This window comes from Python bivittatus, unplaced genomic scaffold, assembly GCF_059951505.1.
Source record: "Python bivittatus isolate LINGU-HERP-01145 unplaced genomic scaffold, Pbiv_v1 ctg000980_np1212, whole genome shotgun sequence".
Taxonomy (NCBI): Eukaryota; Metazoa; Chordata; class Lepidosauria; order Squamata; family Pythonidae; genus Python; species Python bivittatus.
In genome coordinates, this window is record NW_028277125.1 from 29,541,762 (window position 1) to 29,568,531 (window position 26,770).

The 26,770-nt window shown below is 35.4% G+C and overlaps 1 protein-coding gene across 2 annotated transcripts; it reads right to left on the reverse strand.

Annotated features, from left to right (window-relative positions):
* Positions 1-284: 284 nt before the first annotated feature.
* Positions 285-26,347, reverse strand: RHBDD1 (rhomboid domain containing 1). 2 transcript variants are annotated; one of them, XM_007420456.3, is made up of 7 exons: positions 26,280-26,347; positions 19,418-19,911; positions 17,646-17,778; positions 14,592-14,680; positions 13,574-13,627; positions 12,055-12,174; positions 285-2,143 (listed from the first exon to the last, which is right to left on the reverse strand). In XM_007420456.3, exons 2-7 carry the CDS (start codon positions 19,848-19,850, stop codon positions 2,022-2,024), a joined length of 951 nt encoding a protein of 316 aa, XP_007420518.1. In that variant the 5' UTR covers positions 19,851-19,911; positions 26,280-26,347; the 3' UTR covers positions 285-2,021. The 2 variants fall into 2 exon arrangements, with proteins under 2 accessions (XP_007420518.1, XP_025021215.1); XM_025165447.2 differs by lacking the exon at positions 26,280-26,347 and adding an exon at positions 25,851-26,259.
* Positions 26,348-26,770: the final 423 nt, after the last annotated feature.

The following is a 26,770-nucleotide window of genomic DNA, read 5'->3' on the forward strand; positions in this document are numbered from 1 at the left end:
TGGGCCCTTTCTTGCTGACTCCAAGGCTCACTGCTGCATAACACAGCCTCTTTGCATGTCTTTCAAGCATATTGGGGAAGAGCCATGATCAGTTCTGGTTCCTGATCCAAAGCTTGAAATCAGCATGGGATCATCTGCTTTTGTTAAGGCTGTAAATAAGATGTAAATCATCAGGTTGCAGCACACAGCTCAGTGGCAGTCCTTTGATCCTTCATTATGAAAGCATGGAGACAACAGTGCTATAAGCATTGAAAAATAAATATTCCAGAAGCTTGAAATAAATATGATTTTTAATAAAAGCTTTATTGGAGAAGGCACAGAGTAATTCTCAACTAGAAAATATTGTAATGATTTAAGAAAAAAATATCTGATATAAACTGAAGTATACAGTGTGGAGAGTCTTTTTATCAGAAGAGTTAATTCACAAATCATAATGTCTGGTGACAAATATTACATAGGAATGTTTTATGGCTGTGGCAAACTATGCCAATTCTAGTTTTTCCTTTCTAGAAAGTATTATCAATTTTGGGAAGCCCGTGCAGAGTACTGCGGGGGGGGGGGAGGTAGAGGATAAAGGATGGGCCACCAAAATAATTTATATTTACAGATTCATAATAACTAAACATGTAGAAAGTTATACTGTTTCTTTTAAAATAAAACTAGTAAGGCCTAATGGCGGAACACAATTAACAACTGGTAACAAAGGACTAAACTAACATTAAATAAACGTACCTCAGAATCTAGTAATCTTTTCCTTCCCTGTGTCCTAACAAAAACAACTTTAAACTTCGTATTTCAATGACGGTCTTTCTGCCTATGGAAACAACAATGTCAAAGGACCAAGTAAAAGAGAATCTTCATCCTTCTATAAAACAAACACTCAAATAGTTTCCTAGAATTTCTATTTTTAATATACATGTTTAATAGAAACATTTGTTACATTGAGCTTGTCCCCAAAAAGGAAATTGAAATGGGAAGGTATATAAATTATTAATTCTTTATGAACAAAAATATATACAGCTAGCAAGCATGCAGACCAAAATTGTTTCAAAGTGGCAGTAACACAATTTTGGACTAGATTGGAATTTCCTTGATGAAATTATGAATCCAGAAACTTAAAACTTGCCAAAAATATATTGTCAAAGATTGGTGTATTGAGAAATCTTTTGATGATACATTAATACAGATCAAGTATATTTTTCCCACATTAATCTTCAGCTGTTTCTTATGATAGATCTGTGTGTACGTGTGTGTGTGTACGTGTATATGTGCACAAATACATTCTGATAAACCTTTTTGGAATTTAATGTGTCAATGATTCACAAGCACAATACCCTGTAAATAAGAAAATACAGATGCCCGCATCCAAATAAATCAATGTAAATTCCAAAATCTACTTCAAATGAGATTGAAGAATTCAAACTTTCCAAACTTTGGCTTGACATAATAAAAATACAAAGCTCCATCTTTTTGTCCACAAAATAGTTAAAGTTAGTGCTACAACATGTTCATGTTATGCAGTTACTTTCTCAACTATACTAAAATTGTATGCTGCTGTCATATTCTAAATATGCTTCTTCGAGAAATGCATTTCTATAGTAAATCATTGTACTCTTCAATTTCAGCACTTTCTGCATGAAGATCCTAAGTGCTGTAATCATGAATCGTGTGTTTAAAATAGTCTGACCAAATCTATTCTTTAATTCTAAATTTTATTCTGTAAACTTTTATTGACCAAATTCTTAAGTTACCAAAAGCTATCCACTGAAAAGAAGAACTAATATGCAAAGTAGCTATAAAATTGTTCACGATATAGTGAATTAAGGTGTTTAATTTTTCAAGAATGTTTTTCCATTTGAGTTTTAAATTTGGTAGTCCGTGTGTCAAGCAGGTTCGCCTTTTTCACTCAGCTTCAGATAGCTTCCACGAAACATATTTTGTGAAATAGAGATAGCTTAAATGAAAAATATCCGCCAATGTCTTGACAGCTATGAAGAGCCCTTTATATAGTCTATATCAGACTACTGCCACCTCTCAAATCTATTAAGTCTCTGCCTTCTGAGTTCCTCAGCTGATAGTTCTTCTGGTGAAAGCCAGAAGCCATATGGCCTCCTTTCACTGCTGTAATGCCTTGTACTGCCGCCTGTAAGAAGAAACAAATGTTGAAAGACAAATTTAATATACATTCTTCTAATGTTGTACCAGGCCCAAATTTATTTTTGTAGTTAATATATTAAACTGAGAAGTACATAAAGTTTTACCACTTTAAATGAAATCTGGGTAACTCTTTCCTGATTCTAAGGCAATACCCTTTTCACAATATGATATGCACTGATTTGAAACTTCCAATCCTTGGATGTAATCCAAAACTTAGGCATATATATGCATACAGTGAAACATCTACACACAATGCTTTCTTTCTATATCCAGTACTGTCAAACCTGAAGAAGTCCAACTGGGGATTGTATTCTCAGGAACAACATTTTCTGTGTTTTAAGGCCTTTTCATTGGAACAAACGAAACTGACTTTTTGGTCATACATACATACAAGTTTGTTTCTGTTTAGTTATTATTTTGAAAAAAGAAATGAACAAATTGTTAGCTAAGCTGCAGTGATATTTCATAATTAGCACAATTCAATAATAGGCTTCCCAAAAGTAGTATAAACAACTTGTAGGGAAGATAAAGCTTCTCAGTTATTAATTGTGGCTACTATTGTAAAAACAGCTGTCTATAGGAACAATTCATACAGTAGATCAAGTATTGTGTTTTTACTTGGAATTTGGTGGTTTTAAAAAGGATCATTTGAATTTGGGGGAGGTACAACTAACTGTAATTGACAGGCCTAACAGGAAGCTAAACTGCTTCCTTCAACAGTAAATTCTGGGCACAAAACAGTGAGGACTGCTATCATTATGCACTTCACTTTAAGCACTTCTAAATTCTAGGATTTGGAAGTCAAATGCATAAGAAAGGCCCTATCTGGGGAATGGCTGAATTATATACTGCTTTAGCCTCCCAGATGCTATTGGAAATAGAGTGCTACACGGTATCAACCTGTCATCCTTTTGAAAATTCTCATCCGTAACAGAGATAGATGAGTTATCCCACTGTGGTCATCTTACATTTCCTACAGCTGCTGTAACAGCTGAAGAACCACGTTGCTATTTGAACTAAATGGTGTCTCTGAAACATTGAAATGCTAAAGACACCTTAATGCTTCCTTAAAGATGTAGATAAGTAACTTCTTGGTTTAATGTTCCCAGCTTGGGCTTGAATGCAACCAGTCTCAAAAAAGAACACAACATGCATATAAGAAATCAAAATAGTGGCTGTGAAACCAAAAGGTTGAGTTCACTTTCTTTCTTGTCCTAGACGCCTGAAAAAATACAGTGGGTCAAAGTAAAGTCTCTTCTTCCTTTGGGTCTTTCTTCCTTTGAGATCAGGAAATCAGTGACATTTATAGTGTCTTTGTCTTCAGTATATAGAGAACATTTTCAAAACTTGTATCATCCAGGGTCAATTAAACTGCAACCTTCAACATTTTCAGCCAGCATACTGATGAGGTACTTTGTAGTGGTGTATTGGACTTTGATGATTGGGACAAAGGATTCTCTCTCTTCCTTAATAGCTGTAATTCTGACCCTAATCTGGGAGCAAAAATGGAGAACATACCAACAGAGACCCCTAAGGCATTCATCTCCAGTGTAAATATGACAATAAATGTCTCAGAAGCACTCTCATTTCTTTCAAGAGAATGAATTTGTGCCTCAGAGTAAATAAAAAAGATAGCGTACACTATGATATGAGTACATATGAGACATTTTCATAGCTTTTAAACAAATTAATAGTGATTGTTCCAGTAAAGTGGGAATTCTATCTCGGGTCCTGCTTCACCTCTTCCAGCAGATGTCTCCAGAGGCTCACAGGCAGCACATTAGAGAAAGTAGGCCAAACCCCAGTCAACAAAGCATTCCGCATAGTAAGCAGAATTAGGGTTATTTTGAAACAGATGGGGTCTACGGAAGCTGCAACTCTGACTATTATAGAGTTGTTTATCGTCTGCCTTATTTGAAGCCCAGGGATTATTTGCAAGTATCTAGCATTTTCTGTGTCACTCTGGATTTCATCTAATGCAGAATAGAGTGAAAAGGATGAATACACACATACGCAGACACACAGAGAGACACTTTTCATACTAATCCGCTGTTGAATTCACAATTTAAACATGCTATTATGTGGTTTATGCAGCAAAGGATTTTTCTGGAAAGATCAGCAATGTAACAAACATCCTAACTCTGATTCATAATAGGATTTAGTCAGCTTGAAAAAGTACAGAAACACACTTTTATCTTTATAATCTGGAAATGAAATATATGTACAAATGCTTGACATTTATTTTAAATTAAGAATTTTAAACAATATACCTGGTAGCATATAGAGATCTCCCTGGTACTCTCAAGATCTGTATGGTACAGTATTTCTAGAAAAGTTTTCCCAATCTGGGATTCCTTTGATGTTGGGTTAAAATTCTTATCACCCCATAAAGATACCAGGTCAGGATGATGAGAAAAGTACTCCAAAAATATCTGAAAGGCACTCAGTTAGAAGTGAGTGCAGCTACAAGGAGCATCCATCCTTATCAAGAATAAGAATAGAATATGAACGATTTTTTCAGCTCAAAATGTATTAAAAGAATACGCATTCTTCTACTACAAAGGACAGTGGCAAAACAATAAAAAATATATTAAAAATGTAAGATTTACATGCATTGCAAGTAGAAGAGCTAATACATGTTGTCCAGGTTTTAATACAATCTAGATAGGAGTTAATTGAGATGCAAATCATCATTACAAAAGTAAATTATAATCATCTTAAACAGAGGGAATGCATAAGTGCCTTCTCTGCCTTCCCTCTTCCATTTTTCATGGTATTTTGGTTAAAAATTCAAGGGTCAGCTTATTGGCAGATGGGCTTATACACTAATACAAGTAGTCCTTGACTTACATTGGCAATTAGGACTTAAATTTCCATCGCCAAGTGATGTGCTTGTAAAGTGCGACCGCATCGCTTAGGCACGGCAATCCCTGCAGTCCTGGTTGCCATCATTAACCGAATCCTATGGTCGTCAGGCGAGGCAACTTCCTGTTGGCTTCCCACAACCAATTCAGTGGGGAAACTGGCAGGAAAGTGCCAGTTCCCAGGCTAGAAGGCAGGTAAGTGGCTGTTGGGTGGGCGAGGGAGCGAGGAGGTGTGTGGATGGTGTGGCAAGGGTGAGAGAGGGTGCGTGAGGGTGATGGGGTGCAGGTCAGGGAGGGTGCAGTGTGGGTCAGGAAGGGCGTGGGGGGTGCACAAGAGGTGTGAGAGTCAGGGAGCATGCACGGGGTTGCACGGTATGGGGTTGGGGAGGGTGTACAGGGGTGCGCAACAGGTGCAGCATGGGTCAGGGAAGGTGCACAAGGGTGTGCAGGCATGTATGAGTGACTGGCACAGTGTGCGCACAGAAGGGCTGGGGGATAGTGCGTGGGTGGCGGAAGACTTACAACTTGCGACCTTCCCTTCCCATTGACTTTCTGGGGAAGCTGTCAGGGAAGCTGTCAGGGAAGGTTGCAAATGGCAATCATGTGATTGTGGGGAACTGCAACTGGCTGTAAGTGGCAAACTGGTTGCCAATTGCCAAATGATTACATGACTGCGTGGGTGCTGGGACAGCAGGAACTCTGAGGATCAGTCATAACCACCATTTGTTCAGCGCCATCTTAACTTCAAATGGTTGCTGACCAAATAGTTGTAGGTTGAGGACTACCTGTATATGTGGTATGTATGTGGCTATGGTGCATTCAGATTCCAGACATAAACTAAGGACACAGTATTTGGCAAAGCCTGAAATTTACCACAGCTGATGTATTTACAGAATGCTGGAAGAATAAAAAGTGACCTCAAGGAAGAAGGGCTTTTAAGACAAATGACAGAATATGGAACATTTGTATAGAACCAGGACAACCTATAGGGCATATATAAAACTGCTATTAAATATGAAACAAAGAACAAATAAAAGACTGCATGATAAAAAAATGGATGCAAAATTTTAAAGAAACAATTACATTAGAACAATGGGAGGATTATGGAAAAACTCAATAAAAAGTTACCTCAAGGTATAATTTAAAAGAAAATTTGGACAAAATGTTTTGCAAATGGTACATAACTCTGTCCATAATTGTAAAAAGATAAATAATATAATAATAAATGTTGGAAATGTTTGGTAGAGAAGAAACATTTTATCATATGTGGTGGTTAAGTAAAAACATTAAAAAATACTGGAAAGAAATACATAGCATTATTCAGAAAATTTTAAAAACTGTGAATTGAAATCTCAATTTTTTTTCTACTAGGAATCTTTCCAGAATAAATAATTTTTTCAAAATCACAATTTATTGAGATACATGCTGATGACTGCAAGTACAAGTCTGTCCCAACACTGGAAAAAACATAATTTGCCAAAAATGTCAGACTGAGAAACCAAACTTGGAGATATGCAGCAATGGCAAAATTAGCAGTATACATCCAGAACAAAAGTCTGAATAAATTTAAGCAAGAATGGCTTCCCTATATATTATGTGCCACATAACAAGGCAAACTTAGATACTTAGAGTATGGTTCTTAAGTGGGGAAAATTTAATATAAAGATATTAACCAGAAACAATTTTAAAGTTAATAAATAATTTGATGTAATCACTAGTCAGGTACAATGGGAGGCAATTTAGAACTTAACATTGCTTTTACTGATTGTTTTTAATGTTTTTTTCTTTTTCCTTTTCATAAAATCATGTGCATTTATTTTAGGAAATGATAAATAATGGTGACATCAATACATATCATCAATATAAATATTACAAATTAGAGTTATTTAGTTATTTATAATCATTTCTCAAGTTCATACAATTTTAGTTTTACATATTCAATTATTTAATCAAATAATAAAACAATGTCTAAATTTTATGACAATTGTAAATTCTTTATTTATTGATATTTTATTTTCTAGCCACTATGCCTTTTCTTATTTTTTTATTTTATGTAGTAATTTATTTTATTCTTCAAATGTTTTAAAATAAATATCTATAAAGAAAAAATAAACTCAAAGAATTCTTGGGTACAATTCTTAAAAAAAAAGTCATTTATATCTACATTTCCCCATTTTATTATAGAGATTCATGGGGAACTTTTTCAAAGGCTTTCCTGAAGTCCAGATACATTCTGTCTACAGCAATGTTTCTCAACCTTTTTTTTCATAATCGCTCCCTTAAGGAGCTTTTTTTAGACATTTTTTCCTAATTACCCACTCCACATAATTTTAATACCACATATATACTGTATACTTATGTACTGTATGTATATCTGTGCTTTATATGTAAAAAGAATAAGTATGAAGCTTACTCTTTTTATTCTATGTAGGGGGTTTTGTTTTGTTTTTGTCTCTTCAAGTTAGTATTGATTCCTGGCAACTGCCTGGACTAGTCAAGGCAGATTTTTGGAAGTGGTTTGCCACTGCCTTCTTCCTAGGGCTGAGAGAGAGTGACTGACCCAAGGTCACCCAGCTGGTTTTGTGCCTAAGGTGGGACTAGAACTCATGGACTCCTAGTTCCTAGCCTGGTGCCTTAATCACTACATCAAACTGGCTCTCAACACAGAGTTAAGAATGACTGAAGAAAAACATTAAGTTAAAAATTAAAAAGCTATTAACATTTCACTTTATAAATGTAACTTTTCATGTAATTTATTTACTTATATAAATTGTAATGTATGAAATTACATATGCAAATTAGCAATTTTTATAAATACCTAATAGTAATGTAATCAGTTTTTTAAAAAAAAATCTTTCAAAACTGTTATTATTCCAGCAAGAATAAAGCAATTGAAAAAATTACTTAATTTCCTAAAAATTATTTTTAGTGAACTTAACTTTTGCTTGATATGAGAAAATAATTTAATTTAACTAGCTTACAAAAGAAAGTAACATGTCCATGAACTAGCCCGTGGGATCCCTGAGCCTGATGTTGTTTAACTAAAAGTTCAATGTTCAGTGTGATGTTATTAAGTTTAATTCTAATGTCTCCTCTTAAACACATATCAATTCTGTTTCACTCCTTTTTAATATATTACCTATTGAACTAAAACCACTTTCAACCATATAAGATGTTGGAAAAGAAAGAAGCACTCTTGCCACTTCAGACCACAATAAACAACTTCCACAAGGCAGCCAGTAGTAGCCAATAGGCATGTAGAGGCCACCTCTCATGATATGACTTCAAGATCAAGAAATTGATTGACTGAAAGACCTCCAATGACAGACATCATTGAACTCAATGTCAGTGCTGCTCATGTGATACCCAAGAAAACCCAACAAGAAAAATTAAATATTAAAGAATAAGATTTTGTTGAGCAGGGTTGAACTTTGAAGGGCCACAAGCCATTGCAATATCTAAGATTTTTTCCCAAGAACCAATTTTCACCCCTGGGGCAATATCATCCCCATTGAGAATTCATGGTCAACAGCATTCCTCTGATCTACTAAGCTAGTAACTCTAAAAGGAGAGTTTATGCAATCAAGTTTTAATGCTGTGTTTTAAAAATGAGCTGTTTTCTATATGTATTACAATATGCTTTCATCCTTTTCCTGTTTCTCTTTTGTTTTTCCTTTTATTTCTTTCCCTTATATATTTCTATATTAAAGCAAATTTTAAAAGTCTTCATAAAATACAGTGAGTTCTAAATGAGACATATGTGTAAATTATCACCAGTTAGGTTTATAGAGATTTGAACTGCTTTTATGAGAGTTTAAGTTTGTATGTTTATTCTTTAAATTCCTAGTTACACTGAGAGCTCTACAAGCAGAAACATAAGCCAGAAATGATAAAAATAAGTAGAATAAGTAATGCATCTGGAGGATGCCTGTTTGAGGAACAGTGTTCTAACACAAAATTACATAACTTCTGCTCATAGGCCACACATAAATAAAAAACACTTTCTACTGAAATGATTATCACTTCTTTGACAGTATTCCTGATCTAGCCTCAGTAGGTTCATTATATGGGACAGGAGATAGAGCACTTCCTATCAGGGGATAGCACTTAAGTATTTTTCTATTTAGAGCTTTTCTAATTATAGGCTTGTCAAAGAGTACATGTGCTTTTATACACTATTGTTCTTCTATAATTTTTTTTATACTTTCCAGAAGTATTTTGGGCATTGGGTGGCCGTTTGTACTTGTACATACATGCATCTTATCACAAGGAACACCTAATAGATGGTTATGACAACCATAATAAAATATATTCAGTGCAACTTTCAAGGTAAAGTTCATATTTCTAGGGGTTAATTAAAGATTTTACAGCTCAACACAGTAAGAAAACCTGCCAAACTAGTTTGCTGTCAAGTTATAGTGGCCCAAAAGAGTGTGCTGTGGATAATATCTATTCTATAAAGCAAACTTCCAAAAAAGTATTATCTGCACACAATCACAGTATATAAAAGGAAGTATGACAACTTGGTGTTAGAAGTTGGGTTTGCCAAACATTTGGGAAGGAATCAAATGCATAGGAACCTAAGATTTACACATGTAATTGAAAAATTAAATTAAACACAATTTAAAAAATTGTAATTTTTATGCTTTTTATTCCAGGTCCAGTAATATTCACAATTATTAAGTGGGACAATATCAGATGTTGTTATATGCTTTCTCACATTATATTTTCCAACTTTATCCTGTTGGCAATAAGTCTTTCTCACTGGAGTTCCTGCACTGGGTAAGAAACAACTCAGATGGACACCTTTCTGCTACCTTAGACATTTTATATTATGTGGTCAAAATGATTACATAGTGTTTTGCTCTGCTTAATTGATTTTGCAAGATGCATCATGATAAAGGGGTGAATGTATTTTTGTTTTTAAACCTATTTTAATAATAGTGTGTCTATCAGCTAATTATGACTCTGGGCATCTTTACCAAAACAAAGTTTGGCAAGGTCAAGAATGAGGTACAGAGTTTCATTCTTATCTGGTACAAACTTCTAGAATGTATGTGTGTGCATCCTTGTTTATTTACACATACACACACATCTCTTAGGCTTGTGTCTCCACACCCCTAGGATGTTCAGCATTCAGTTGTTTCTAGTTATTTGTTTGTACTGACTAGAGATACCATAACTATGACATCTTTTTTCTTAGTGATTTCAAAACATATTATTAGTATCTCAATTAGTATCTCTGACTTTCTATGGTTATTTTCATGTGGGAAATAAACTAACCCAGCTGTGGCTTTGTAAACAGAAGCCAATCATAAGTCACTGTATTTCCTGGGAACACAAACTAATGAGCATCCAGGGCTATTTAAAACCTTCACTGAACACAATATAAGAGGCAGCACTTGGCACTTCCTGCATCCTGGCGAAGGACTGGAGGATATGCACAAGTTTTAAATACTTGCATTCTATTAGGGGAAAAACTGGGAGAGTACAATCAGCTATTGAAATGGGAATGTCCTGCATTATATGCAGGAAAGTGTTCAGTGGGATATAAAAAAAGTGGGACAGCTGACCCTTGAATTGATTCAACCAGCCACAAATGCAGTCCACATAACCTCTTGCCTTTACTATGCATATTAAAAATTCCAGACAGATACTTAAAAGTGATGTGTTATTTCAGACAGTCTGAGATTAGCCACATTACACAACAGCAGTTATAGTCAAATATTATACAAACAGCAGGACAGGGAAAAAAACAAGATTCCACTTTCCCTTCTGGATAGAAGAACTCATCTACAGAGGTATAAAGAGTTTTGCCATTGCTGTCAAGCCTACGTGGTCAATATGAGTAACAACAACAGCTCTGTGTAGACATCTGCAAAACACATCAACTGTTAGGTCTGAAAAAGATGGGCAGCACAATAGCAGCAGTTTCTGGCCCAGACATCAGGCAAACCACTACTGGAAAGTGATTTCTGAGTTATCTTTTCCAGGTCCCCATCTCAAGCACAGATTCCTCCTTCTCCTCACTGCTCATAAGGAAGGCAAAGAGCTTTAACCACAGTCTTGCCTGTGGTGCTCATTTATCCATCTGCTGGGACTAACTATGCTGTATCGTAAATTGTTCTTAATTAAGCAGGAGGCAAAGATATTAACCAAAACTCCTTTTAACCAAAACCCTAACCCTAAAACAAATGTGTATTTATATCCTATCCCAACATAAGTAATCAGTAATCAGTTAAAGAACTAGTAACTGAAGTTCAGGCTTGCACACAAAAATTGCTCTCAGGAAAGAACTTGCAGCTCTCTTTTGGGTGAAGCAGTGTTGGCAGATTGTTTAGATTAGGACTACCAGATCTGGGTTCTCTGTGTCTCTTTGCCACCATCTAGCAATTGTCCTTTCCAGCAGGCACCGAGACCGCCATGCCCACCCACTGTGCCATTCTGAGCAAATACCTAGATTCCTCCATGAGTGTGCACCACCAAGGTAGCAGGGCACAACTAGGTTTGTTTGCTGTTTAAATACTGAAGATCTGGTAGGGCACCCTCAACCTGCAAGTCGTAAGGCAGCTACCGCCCTGCCTTGATGATCCATATGCCACTGAGGGAGAGATTGTGTATTTACAGTATGCACAGATTCCAAACCCTGTGCAGATGACATCATTTCTTGCAGTCCAAAGCTCTTGGTAAAGATACCTCTCCGGCTGCCCACTGGGTAGAAGAAATACATCACAGAAGTAGTTCAACCTAGGTTAGAATTTACTTAACATATAGGTATACAACTGTGTGTTCCTTTGGATGAAGATTTCAGGGGTATTGTCGTATTATTTTCTTTGAACAAGGAGCAATAGGAACCTGCATCAGTGGAAGGAAATTGACATAGTCTGAGTTTTGAGGGAATGTAAGCTGGAAATTGGAAAGAAGGAGTACATAATTGCATGAGGCTCCATTCATGTTAGTTTTAAGACTGCTTCTCACCCTAAAAAGAGGCATTCTGTGACATGCCATTCACTTTGCAGCTATTTTGCCTTACCTCTTTCACTCAAGCTGTTCCTTACTGCCCTTTCAAACTGTTCTTCCTCAGTAAGTCCACCAGTATACATATTGTAATTGCTTGGTGGGCGGGATGGATTACCAGAATATCTAAAATTCCCTGTACAGAAAGAGATAACAGAAATAAATTCATAGCAAAGTCTTGATTTAACAGACTAACTGGAGGTGATTAGGTATCAATAATTCCCAATTGTCCATCACAATGTCATTACAAAATGGAAACAATTACATCATTGCATAATAATGCCATCATTATAAATACTGTAATATTACTGTATTTACATTAATGTTAAATAACCTAAATACAATGGGAATCAGTTTCCTCTGATGTCCTCTGTGCTGAAGTCTGTCAAGTTGACGTTTCATTGTATGATATATAGAAGTCAATATTCTATTCAATTTTAACATCTATTGCCTCATAAATATTATGAAAGGAATCTGAAGCACAGAACTAAATATTAACAAAATACAATATAATAAACTGCATGTAAAATGTGTGCCTTATAATAAATAATAGTGTCTTATGCCAAGAAGATTCAATTCTACATTGTAAAATAGGCTTCCAAGGTTGATATGTTAACTGGACTATAACTCCCTCAGTCCCCAAGCAGTGCAGGTGGAAGATAACAGATTGGGAATATTGTTAACCAGCTTGTTTTTGGATTAGAAAGCAACCATCCTTTTCAAAACACTATATGTATCTATCAGTAATCCCCCCAAAAGTACAACTATTACTGCCTTGATTGAGAATGCAAAAACAGCTTTTCGGAAAATAGGCTCTCTGAATTGAGACTCTAATGCAAGTGGTTGCTATACAGCTGTGTTTCTCAACCTTGGCAGCTTTCAGCTGTGTGGACTCCAACTCCCAGAATTCCCCAGCCAGCAAGTGTTTCTTTGCTATACAGTATAATAGGCACTTGTGGAGCCCAATAAATTGCTGCCTTTTAGCTACTTTGAAAAATTAGAAAAGGATTAAATTCAGCCCTTCCCCATCCCCAGTCCCATTTCTTCACCAACCAGCTGATCAGCAGGGCTGTAGTTTCTTTGAAAGGCTGCATGCATGCTCAGCTTGATCAAGGTAATTGTGGTGTAAGAAAGTTTTCTGACATATGGAGGAAGAGCTATAAATGTCAGAATAAACAAGGATTCAATTCTGTGGAACACATTTCCTGCAATACTGAGCTAATGTTAAAGAATAATATGAACAGAATTGTGAATACGTTATAACTGTAATAGAGAAGAAATAAGATAGGAGTTATTTTAACAGATGACAGATACCAATAGAAGAGAATATGTGTAGCTCAGGGTTGAACTGTTGAGTCCTTGGGGTTCTCTGAGCTTGGTTGTTTTCTTGCAAATGTTTTGTTACCCGGCTAGGTAACAACTTCAGATGACAGATAGCATTAATCTACGCACATTGATACAAAGTGAGTCCTGCGGTGTACAACAGAACTTTCTCTGAGATAAAAACTTGTAAGATTATAATCCAAATTACTCACCTGCGCTGTAGTTGTTCCTTTGTTCTGAAAAGCCAGTTGGAGATATATGGCCACCTAGAAATAAAATTATAACGAGTATTCATAAACATGTAAAATATCATACTATCATAAAAAAAAAGTTAACAAGTTTTTCTATGCAAAAGTATATTTGTTTGATTCTTACCTGGTAATATATTTACTGAATTTGTTCCTTTAATTTTAAACAAGTTTAAACTTTAAATGAAGATATTTGTCTGTAAAAGCATATGTGAATGTCAATATAGGAATAGATAATAGCTGAGATACATATTTATTTTATTTAGTATCTGGCTTTTTAATTTGATAATACTGATTCCAGGATTAAAGTAACACAATAAAAAGCTAGTACTGGCATAGCCTTTAGAATGAACTGTGGAAAGTTACATAGACTGTTGAGAATAATGTTAATTCAAGCTTGCTCAGATGGACACAGCTAGTTCACAAGTTATTTGTATTTAAAGATACGTAATTTCTTTCTGTGTTGTTCACGAGCACATCATATGCAACAGTACATGCTCTTCAAAGGAGCCCACAGTGTGAAATTATGCAAAATAATCTGAACTGCTTGCTAAGACACAACAGTCATTCCCACTATAATGGTCATGGCCACTGGCACACCTTCATTAACAAATTACTCAAGAACAATCTAAGTTTCTCTCTCCTATAGGTAAAGTAGAAAAATTATAGTATATTCTGGGATCATCAAACTTATTTATTCATTTGTTTGTATTTACACCAATTTGTATGCCACCAGTCACCTCATATTAGGTAGCTTTTAACATTAAACATTAAAATAAAATCCAATATTAAATCAAACTTCATATAATCAGAATTGTAAAGAAATATCAAATAATTTATACTGGAGATACATACATACATACATACATTCATATACACACATACCATATACCGTAACTCTAAAGTTATGAAGTACAACTTACAATCACTTTAAAGTTATACTGAACACCAAATGCTTGGGAAGTTCTAGGGTCATCATTACCTGCACATGCTGTCATGAACATCTTCAGAGGTCCCATGGTGTACATCAGGCCAACAAGAATACCTGCCAGATGCCCTGCAAAGGAACTCCTAAAATGAAAGCAACCTTCTGTGAGATGTTGTGTTGTTCCTGATTAGGAACATTCTGTAACCTCATTATCCCAGTGGAGACAAATTAGTCACAGTTTGCAGCCTTCGCTCCACTTGATGCATTTAAAATTTTGTTTAATCTATTTTAAGGAGCAACATGTAATTCCTCAAAAATTTTGAGAAATAACAATAATCTAAAAGAATGCTCTGTTTTTATGATCCAGTATAATTCCTCTGACCTATTAAATTGCACACTCATATCCAAATGCTTTATTCAGATGATAAAGAGCTAAAAGGAAAAGATAGAGGGTTTATCTTTCTATCTACATTTCCAGAACTTTCAGGTATTAAAACCATTTAAAAAATTCATAAACTAAAGGAAAGTAGAACCTGAAGAAATAAATGCTAACTGTACATAAGACTGATTCTAATCCATTTGAACTTAAATGTTTGATATAAAAGACTTGCCAATAGGGGAAAAAATCTTTTTCAGATTACAAAATGACTATGCTTTAAGCTAACTTCAATTGACAAATTACTATAAAAAGATGTTATCCCAGTGGGAATGATTATCTGGCACCTCCAGCTGAAATGAAGGGAGCTATCCTGGGATACCACATATTCCTGGTGCTTAAAACATAGCTGTTTCCACATTCCAGATGACTATGAGAGAGAATTGGCGGTTTTGTTTGCAAAAAAGCACCCCCATATAGCTCTATCTAGGAAGGAGCAACAAGACTGGGCTAATCTTGGTTCAACTCATAAAAGCTGAGAAATGGCTTTTAGGTCCCTCAAATCTAAAATAAAATTAAAATTGATGCATTCCTCAATTCCCTCTGAGCCCTAGGAAACATAAACTGAATTTATAAAATTAGTTAGATGCAAATCCAACTAGAACGTTCCTTCTGTTTACATACAGATAGAGTTTCATGTATCTCATTAAACTATAATGTTTGATTCTGAATATGCTGCATGAAATGAGTCACTGTGATTTATAAACCATGGTAAACTGGTAACATATTTGCTGTTCGTTAATTACAGTTAAGCAAACCATGGCTTATATATCACATTATGTAAACCTTTCAATTATCTTGCACAAACCATTTTCACAAATGACTAAACTTCAATCATTATATCAATTGTGAAAGAGTCCTGATATGGAAGTTGCTAGGATAAATAAAAGCTGCTTCTTAAATTTGGACATACATGGATTTGTTACTTTATATTTCTTTGAACTATTTGTTGAAAATATGATGTAGCTTTTATATTACTTTAATTTTAAGTACACTTTACAATTTAAAAAAATGTCCACAAGACTGCATGTACAAGGGAAAGCTCACACAAAAGTAGATTTGCAAAATATGTACTTTTGTTCTAAGAAAGAGATGTACAAAAATAGATTCATTGCCACAAAAAGCATATACCGTTGTTTTGCAAAACTGAATATTCTCAGGTCACATATTTTTATTCTGCATTATTTAAATCTGAAAAGCTTCAACAACTAGTAGCATCTGGCCAACTCTGGCTGATCTCTGAAGCTAAGCAGGATCAGGCATGGTTAGTACTTGGATTGGAGATCATGGAGAAATTCTAGAGCTTTAAATTAATTTGAAAATCAAAAACATGCCAGATGAAGGAAGTGAAAAACAGTATAGGTGTCTCTATGCAGTTACCAAAGTCAACTATGCCTCAAGGAAGCCTTTATTTACTTAAATCTGGGAAGGCTTTTTGTCATGAGAATTGTATTACTAAAGATTTGGAAACCACACAGCAAGTATATGAATTACATATTCATTTTATACAATAGGAGTTTATCAACACACTGTTTGTACCTCTTTATTCGTGGAATACAGATAATGGTATGCTGGTAACATAATCTAAACCTTTTCCATCTTTCTAAAATGCTTTAATTAGTCAAAGCCCTGGACAGCAGGGATCATCATCTATAGACCTATCTGTGATGACAACAGCATATGAAAGATTACAACTTAAAATGTAGGAAAAATAAGAAAAGAGTTAATGAACGAAAGGAAAGAAAAATAGATTGTGTCTGTTTAGTTATGAGAAATGGGAAGGATGTAATAGAATGAATTAATGTTGCCGTTGAGGAATGGTGAATACAAGCTGAAAAGTGAAAGTGTAACTTTAATTATGAATTAAAGGACCAAAATGCATGTGAGAAAATATATGCTGGTATCATCTAGGTTGTTATGAGTATGTGTAAAAATAGGAACTCACTGAAAATTTACTAGCATGACTGGTATGGATATCAGTGACTACTAACCATTACCAAAGTTAAGGGTGTGTCTGAATTAAGGAAGGGTGAATTGTCAATTTTAATTTTCCTCAACTTCAACTTTCTTGACTAAAATTTATTTCTACGTCACTATATAAGCTTGTGTTCCCAAATTTGCAAAACAAAGGTATATGCTTTTTGTGGCAATGAATCTATTTTTGTACATCTCTTTCTTAGAACAAAAATACATATTTTGCAAATCTACTTTTGTGTGAGCTTTCCCTTGTACATGCAGTCTTGTGGACTTTTTTAAATTGTAAAGTGTACTTAAAAAAATTGAAAAGTAAAGGGTCTGGTATGCAACTTTGATTAAAGTATTTGAGTAGTTAGTACAGGAATTCAGACTGTACTAATGTCTCCTGTTTCCTATAGTTCAAGTGATAGCTGAAGAAGGCTACTGCCTTCATATTCTATTTTTTCAGGTTTCCCATAGGTCTGGGTTAAGCACAATGGGAAAAAGATGCTGAATAAAATAGAACTTTGGCCAAATCCAGACAAATCCTTCTTATATCCCCTATGTTATTCTCTAATAAACAAATATTTCCATTAAGAACCACAAGCCAAATAGGATGAGGACTTCATTGATATGTAACCATTATTCATTACAGTAACATCTAGATACATATATACAGAGTAATTTAAATTCTAGATGACTGACAGCAGACTTACCGTGGGTTTAATACATGGATTGCTACAAGTTCCAACCAACAAGCATATTTATTGGATACATTCATCCCCATAATGTTGCTTGATCCACCTGGATGATAATAGTTATTAAGAACTTTCAAAGCAAATAGCACTCCTATATAAAAAGAAAAAAGAAAAATCATATCAAGAGAAATTCTTAAGTAATATAAAAGCTAAAGAATGTGGAGGATCTATTGTTCTTGGTATGCCTTGCATTCCATTTATTCAAACACAATTCAAATAGTTTCTATAACAATATTTATTTCAATATTTTACAGTGGCAAAAATATGCAAATCTGTGTGTACGTCTAAAAAATTCCAGTACTTTTTCCCAAAACAAAACAAAAAAATCCCTAAGAGTGATCAAGTATCTTAACAGTATATTCAGCATAATATGAACCAATAAAAATTCTATAGAACACTATTTTAATATTTTGCCAGTGACTTTGGGGAAAGAAAGAATTCTCATTAGTATTAATAAATTGCAATGTTGTGCAAATATATCTGGAACTAAGATCAGAGGTTCAAACCAAAGGCTGAGGAAAGCCTGATAAAATCTCTCAATTTACTTTATTGAAAAGTAAACCTATTTTAAAACTTTGGCTGAGAAAGGCAGACAATCAAGGATATGAAGCCATTGGAAGATCAAGAGCAGACTCAACATTAGGGCACAGATAGGTAACTTCAGGCCTGCAAGCCTAGTCTAGTCTGTCAGGCACCCTCCATTTAAATGACACCAGGAGCTGACACCAGTAGCCCAGTGAAAGCACTTAAATATGTGAAACTGGCAAAACTTCTACAAACAAATAATGTTGCACAGGGCAAAGGCAGAATTCTGACACCTCTCAAATGATATCATCAGGGTAGTGATGAACAGGACCAGCCAGTTCTGTCCTTAGGCTATTGTATAAGACTGTTGTTTACTGTACCTGCCACATGTAAGGATTGGAAGACATTCCTATCTTTAACAGATGTCAATGTCTTATCAGTTGTGGTGTTACTTCATGAATAGAGCATCTGTCTGCCATAACTAAATTACCGGGTCCCTGGGTAGCTTGATAAAGTAACACAGTGAACAGAGAAAGATTTCTAAGTGCCAAAACATCAATTCTTGGCATATTAAGTGGTTACTTCTGATAATTTGATTAAAATTAGAAATGATTAAAAATAACTCTGTTGTGCTGACTGTCGTAATCCTTGCTTGAATAGCAAAGATTGACTCTATACATCTGAAAAAACTGCAATGGAAATGTGCTTCTTGCTGACTCCCACTGATATTTTAGCAGCTTTCTCCCAGTATATGTATTAGTCTTGAAATAAAACTCAGCTCTTCATGACTTCATGGTTATATCCATGCAATTTTTTGTGAAGAGAAAAGAGGTAATTTACTACTGTACTACCTTATTCCAGGATATTTTTTTTTTCACTTCTCTATCTAGCCTATAGCCCAAGACCAGATTTGTTTGGTTTCCAAACTTAGAAAATATCAGCCAGGTGCTACTATCTGTTTGAGATCAGCACATGTATATTCAAATGTACATTTCTATTTTAGGTTTTTGTCTTTTAGTTTCGTTTGTGCGAGATATCTGGAAAAATATAGCAATGACAAACTTGTGTTCACCGTGTCATTCAAGAACATGTTAATTTCACATTCCCTAAATACATATTATCTATTTCCTAAAAGCTAGCATTTGCAATAAATAATAATAGTCTTATAAAAAAGAAGAAAAAAAAAATAAAGAGGAACACCTTACCAGAAAAACCAACAGCACATTGGTCTTCGTATGAAGGATCACCCAAAAGTTCTGTCAGAATAACTTCCAGAAATATATATACAGCTCCAACTAGTAGGGAAAACAGTATAATTATATATCCAAACCATGTACTTCCAAGCCTTCTCTCCAATTTAATTCCTTTCCAAAGCAAGGAGACCATATTAAAATATAGATGCCAGTCATCTGCATGGTGAAATGCTGAAAGATACAAACGATGCCAATCTTTTTTGTAAAGACAATAACTGACACTAATACATGCTTTGTCCAAGGGTTTCAGGGGTTGTAAAAATATATATATATTCACTATCAAAGTTGCAAGTGTGACAGGTGGAATGTTGTTAAACCCAACTTGATAGAGCTGAGAAAGGAGGAGAAGCACTCCAGTATTGAATCCTTTGTGCCTTCGCTGCATAGTTGCTTCTTTGAACTGAGTTGGCACTGAAACTTGAGTACAGCAGAAATCCAGACAGATTCTGAAAAACAGATACATTTGCAATTACCATATTAATAAGAAACAAGTATTCCATATTACTTATAGTTTTTTTCTTTATTCAAGGAAAAATGGAACAGACATACATTATAAGGACAGTTAGCAGGTGGGAAGATAGACATAGAAACAATTTCATCGAAAAATTACTTCCTATATGCTGTCCAACTATTTTTTAAGAGATGGAGGAAAAAAACACATCAGAAGTCTCTGGATGCCATTTAAGTAATATTTTCTTCCAGAAAAAATATTGCTCTTTAGTTTATAATATTTATATTTTTCCTAAAACTGTCATTCATTTTTTAAAATTATAGCCAATTTATCTATTGATTAAATTTGCATGCAGATAACTTTAATTGTTCCCCCTTCAGGGTCCTGATGACACTGTTTTCTCTCTTATAATAAAACATGGTGGAGGGAGGAATTATTTGAAGCAGGGTGTTAAGAGAGGGTGCTTGTCCTGGCTATTACCATTTTTCTATTCCAAAATTCTTCACCAGTAGACCATTTTTACAATTTTATACATACAAAATTAAAACTAAATCTAAATTTTCAATGGGACTTGGTCCAAAATAAGTATACTTATGTTTGCAATACAGCAATACAGGTAGTCCTCCCGGCCATCATAAAGCATCGCACCCCCCCCCCCCGGCAGTCATGTGCTGGCGTTTTGGGTGCTTGGCAACCAGCTCGCATTTATGACTGATTGCCAAGCGCCCCACAATCATGTGATCACCATTTGCAATATTCTCTGCCAGCTTCCAGAGAAAGTCAATGGAGAAGCTGGCAGGGAAGGTTGCTGAAATCGTTCAGCAGGCAACTCTTTTGCTCCACGCATGGAGGGGAGGGAAAACCCTTTGGCGTTTGCAGGAACATTTAAGAGCAGCTCTTTCACTCTTAATGACCACTTCACTCAACGATCAAGATTCCAGTCCCAGTTGTGATCGTTAAGCAGAGACTACCTGTATCTGTCCAAGGCAAGACTGAAAATGTGGGCAGATGTGTTGGGAAGAAGGATGCAGCTGGAAAGAATAATTTCTGCTGAAAAATTTTAGAGGAAAGTAACTGTTTTTTCAAAGTTGTATTCCACATTTCTGTATAAGGTGTACTTTACCCGAGTCTTTTTAATGAAATGCTAACCAGAGAAAATTATTCTGAATGGTTTCATGAAATGGATTGTCAACATAATATTTTCAACTGTTTAAAAGTTGTTTCTCCAACCTCTTCTATGCTTATTACAATGATAATGAAGTGGTAGACAATGCAGGATTTATTTTGTTTCCTCCAATGATTTCTAAAACATGCCACAGCTTTCAAAATGTACATGCTTGCAGATTAATTTTGAAGTGGATATTTGTCTTTAAGTTAAGACAGTCACATGCTTACATTTTTCTCACCTACACAAGATAAATGTCTGTGACTACATATTCTAAGAATTTTATTGTACTGCATAAATGAAAATATTTAAAGATGCATGTTTACACTGAATAACAATGGACAGTTTTGTTTGAAAAAAAATCCTGCATACAACTTCAAGGATTCTTTTGAAAGTAAATCCAATGCAGAAAATAAATACAATAAATTTACTAAACTCAAGCTCATTCCTATTGTTAATTTTGCATACAATCCAGCCATAATATTAATAGTTACAACATGCCATCATAAAATAATTTGTAGTTCCCACTGATGTGAACAGGCCTTGCTTTCTAATTTTTTTCTTCCTAGCGTTTTTCCTGCATGTGCAGGGTCTGCTTTTTTTGGATCAACTGAATGTTGATCCATTGGTTTTGACATGAATTGATCGACCAGCTCATTGCCCAAGCCTGATGTTGGGGGCTGAGTGTGACTGGCCCAAAGTCACCCAGCCGGTTTTCATGCCTAAGGCGGGACTAGAACTCACAGTCTCCTGGTTTCTAGCCTGGAGCCTTAGCCACTAGACCAAACTGACTTTCCCTTGCTTCCTATTAAGTCTATTCAAATGAACTGGATGAAGACCCAGGCATTTTTTTAAATATGTAATACTATACAGCTTTTAATTTTTTAAACCATGTATGCCATCACCTTTTTTTGGACGGGTCTATCATTCATTCATGCAACTGATTTAGAATAAGGCTGTATTCAGCTATAGTCCTGATCTACCAATTATGTATTTAATCAGATGTCTGCCTACATGTTACGACTGTTCAGCCTCCAAAATGCCTACATGCAACATTAAAAGAATACAAAATAACTTAATATAGTAACACATACAATAAAACTGAGCAACAAAAATGAAAACTAAGTGTAAGATTTAATTAAAAAGAAGGAATTATCTTCTGAAAGTTTCATGGGAGTTAGTCGGTACACTTCTTTGGAAACTTCAAGGTAAGAACACTATCCAGAAAGAACCTGAAGTACAAGCACAGTAATTCCTTTTTCTACAAACAACAAATAAGTTTAAACCACTGAATTACAGGCAGATCGAAGAACAAAGATTGTTCTGATGCTGTTCCATGTGAAGAGCTGAAGTACACCTTGAAAAATTCAGCAGCCATGCTAGATGCATCCATTCTTTTATTTTTCTCAGCACAGGGAAGGCACAGAAAGTATTGATAACTCTTCTCCATATACTAATCCTTAGGCAGCAATACAGTATTAAATTAAGACATTCAAAACTCCTTAGGTTTCATCAGTGTACTCTACACTACAACTAATGCAGAGGAATTCCATTAAAAAATAATTGCAACCCTGAAGTGATCTTATTCCATAGTTAAGGTGACATGTTTCCATCTAATTTTTGAACTAATCAAGAATATACATGCATATTAACTTAAAAGAAAAAAAATAATTATGACTCTAATTTTATTCAAGTTGGAAACTGTTTTAGATAGTTACCTGACCAATTAGACAGTACTGATTACATCATTTAGGCTGTAATTATTTTCATGCAGTACCAAATTCTGCAAAAATTAAGACTAAGTTTAATTATTCAGTTTTATATTTGAAGGTATCCAAATAGCACAATTGACACATATCTAATAAAAAGTTCTATTAACTTCAGTGGAGCTTACTCCCAAGTAAATGGGTAAAGTATTAAGCAAACAAAGCAATCCTAAATGGAAATCTGAGCGCTTCCTTCAACTATTCACCAGCAAAACAGAAGTAGGAAAAAATAGCATTCACTATTGTTAATCTGCTTTCCCTTTTTTAAAAAATCCTCCTACTGCAAGCAATAAATTTCTTGGGGTTTAGGATTCTCTCCCTCCATCTAATGTGGCATACTCCTCATCTTATCAAGAGAAGTGGGGCTTTCCTGCCTTTCTATTGTAGCAAGAGAGGGAAGAATCCAATGTCAGACTCCTTCATCTGAAGTCAGAGGCATGTCTCCAACCTTGGAACAAACTGAACAAATTTACAGCTTAGCAAGCTATCCCAGGAACAAGTCTTTTCTTGCTCAAAACAGATTATTCTGACCTCAGCAGAAGCAGTCTGATGCTATTCCAAACTCAAAAATAGAGGGCTATGCAATATTCAGACCTTAAGTGCTTTAGATCTGGTGCGAACACCTTTGCTTTATTTGATAGATACAGCTATCGGATTCAAATACAATAATAACAACAATCTCCAGATTATTTTTGAAGGGTTCTTTAGTGTACATATAAACATATTATTCTTAAACATTAAAATTCCATGCAAGTAAAAAGGAGCAATATAATTTGATTTAGAGGATGAAGCATACATGTTAAATCTAAAAACTATACTCATTAATGTATTGTTGCTCATATGGGATCATCACTTTCTATCCCTCAATAATTTCTAAGCCACAATGAAGTTCATTACAAATGCAACTCAATTGCTCCATATTATTTTTAAGTACAACAATCTTAGATGGCCTACAACTTCAGCATCATTCACAATCCTAAATACATTTTCACAGAAATAAACTCTTTCAGAAAAACATACTTCACTGATAAAATTAGAAGTAAAAGAGCAATGGAATCATAAAGTTGGAAGTAGTAATTTAGGCCATCATATCTTCCTTTTCCATGCAGGAAATCAAATTAAAGCATTTAATTCTAAACACTTCCAGGGCAATGGAGCCAACCACCTCTCTGGTAGACTGGTTGTACTCTCAAACTGCTTATGCTGTTAGCAAATTTCTCTTAATCTAGCTTCCTCTAACTTAAATCCATTATCTTCTATCTGAAATGACAGAGAACAGGTCTTGGATTTTTGAATGAGTTTAAGATTGATAACTGCAAATGAAATACTAATTTTTGCAGCGGGCCTATGTGAAATAAGAATATTTAATTACTGATCTAACTGTAATAAATGCAAAAGGATTACATCTGAAATCTGTCATGGTCCAAATGTCATGGGCCCATTTATCCCCTTGGAATCTCTCAAGCCCCTTATAATGCAAAAAATACATACAATGTTGCCCCATCTACTCTGGTAGGGTTCCAGAGGCCACAAAAGATATTTCAAGGGGCCCATAAGTTTTGCACCCTTGCTTTAAAGTGCCATAATAAACTATGGTTTATGTGATATGAGCTACATAGATCTTCCCATAGCATTTTTGACTATTTTGATTAATCATAGGTTAGCAGTACATCACAATGGAAAATTGCTTATTCTTAATTTTGGTTCATTGAACCATATCAGTTTCATAACCCTTGCTTTGCAATTGACATGTCTCAAACAGACCATGATTAAAATTAATCTCAGTTTATCATATTTAGATAAAACAGGAGGCTATAGTTATCAAAAATAAAGCAGAAAGCATCTGGATTATTTACCACCACAACAAACTATACTCTGAAGTTAACTGTGATTTGTTTCCTTCTCTGATAAATTATCTGTATGCATATAACTGGAGGTCTAAAGTGTTCTTATTTGCTTATTGGAAGTATATTAATTCAGCAGAAATTTCTTCTGTTCATAACCAAAGGTGGCATATACAGAAATGTCTGGCAGATTCAGAAAGTGTAACTGGAAATAAGGGAATATTAACCAAAAAACACCCACCATTTATAAATGTCACATGTTGCCATTGTACTAGGGTAATAAATCATGCAAATGCATAACTTTAGTAATGCATTTTACAGTAATTTAAACAAGAAATAATACCAAATTTAAGTTAACATGAGTTCCATAAGAGGAACTCTGGGGAACAAATTGTTGGACAGAAGACGAAAGAACATTCAAATGTGTGCTGCAGAGATCTGCTATCGTCACTTTGGAAACAAACTGAGTAAAAACTTTTGCATAAATTAAATACAACTGTACAAGCTATGCTTGAGACCAATAATTGATTCTTTTATAATCTGTGGAAGAAAATGGATCATTCAATCTTTTGCAATATCACAAATTCTATTAAAGATATACACGAAAGGGCCAAGCCCAAATATAAGATGTAATAGGTTTCCTCCTTTCTTTCAATTAAAAGGCATTGGTGTTGGGATAAAAAGTTATTTAATTAGGAGTAACAGCAGAAGCAGTTAACTCCTTTCCCCATACCATTTCCAAACTTTAAATTATCCAAAAATATTGTTCTCTTCAAGTTATTAAATAATCAAATATTGTTCAACATTCTACTGCTAAACGTAACAATTGTAACAGATGCAAATTTAAAGCAAGTCCAAGCACTACGGCTGTGTAACAAAACAAAGGTCAGTTGTACTGAATCTGCTTCTGCCTCAACAAACTTTAGAGTCCAAATCTGAATGTATTTGAGAAGCAGCACTAATCAGACTTTTCCTATTTGACCAAACTTTTGGAAAATTAAGTGAAAAGAAGTAGAACTCATTAAATATTTTTAATTTTCTATTTCAAGTGCTTATTTAGCCACCTCTGCCCCGTAGTCAGAAGGATCAAATGTTATTAATAACAACAAAAAAGTCTTCCCGAGCTGGGGGCCTTCAAATCCATTAGATACTAACTCACCTGGAGGGCACCAAGTTGGGGGGGCGGAAAGGGGATAAGGGCAGTAGTAGAACAGAGTAAGCTGTAATGATTAAATTTTAAGAGAATATGCAATCATCTTAGACGTTATGATTTCTGGGGCGATCGGGTAACGAGTTCGAGACTATGCCAATCCGGAGAAGCCCCATAACAAGATCGGTGAATCAAAGATTACAACAGTGGCTCCTCCCCATTCCGTTTTACAACCTTATGATCTGATCTACTCAAAAGTTATAAAGCAGAGCTAGTCCGCCCTGGCCAAACTCTTCTCCGTGGAGAGTCCCTTTTCCACTCGGAGGAAGAGGAAGACCCTGTCCACCTCCACATAATGCGCTTCCACTCCCTCTACCGGAAATGGAAAACCATCCTCCGCTAGACGCTCCCACAGAGACCGCCACAGCCCCAACTTACGCCTGGCGCTGCGTGCAACTACGGCGAGACGAGACGAGGCCCCGCGCGGGGGGGACGCCCCACGTGATCCACTCAGCCCAATCAAAGGTAAGAAGGGCGTTCCGTCCGTGATGAAGCGGCCTTCAGAACGACGCATGCGTTGTGTGGAGCTGCGCTTTTATCTTATTGGGACGGAGGTAGTTTATCCGGCTTTTTTTCCTGTAAAAATAAAATGAATTTACAGCTTATTTCCAGTTTTTATTAACTTGTATTTCGACTTTACTTCAGAGTAATGTTAAGCCCTTTTATTTATTTTTATTTGAGCAAAAGTGGTAATAATACTGCGGCGTTGAACGGGCGTGACAAGGCTGTCTCCTGCGCGAGGCGAGAGGGCGGAGACGGGCAGGCGCGGGTAGGCAGCCCGGGTGGCTGCGTCCTCGCTTCTTTGCCCCCAGTGGGTTTGCAGGATCAGGCCCACGGTGGGGGGCGAGAGGGAAAGCTCGAAGCGCTGC

Excerpts from the sequence above, each read along its gene's own strand:
- RHBDD1 (XM_007420456.3), bottom strand. The coding sequence starts at position 19,850 with ATGCAGCGAAGGCACAAAGGATTCAATACTGGAGTGCTTCTCCTCCTT. Across the intron at positions 17,779-19,417 it reads ATGTGCTGTTGGTTTTTCTG|GAGTGCTATTTGCTTTGAAA; the intron begins GTAAGGTGTTCC and ends CTTTTTATATAG. Across the intron at positions 13,628-14,591 it reads GTTCATGACAGCATGTGCAG|GTGGCCATATATCTCCAACT; the intron begins GTAATGATGACC and ends TTTTATTTCTAG.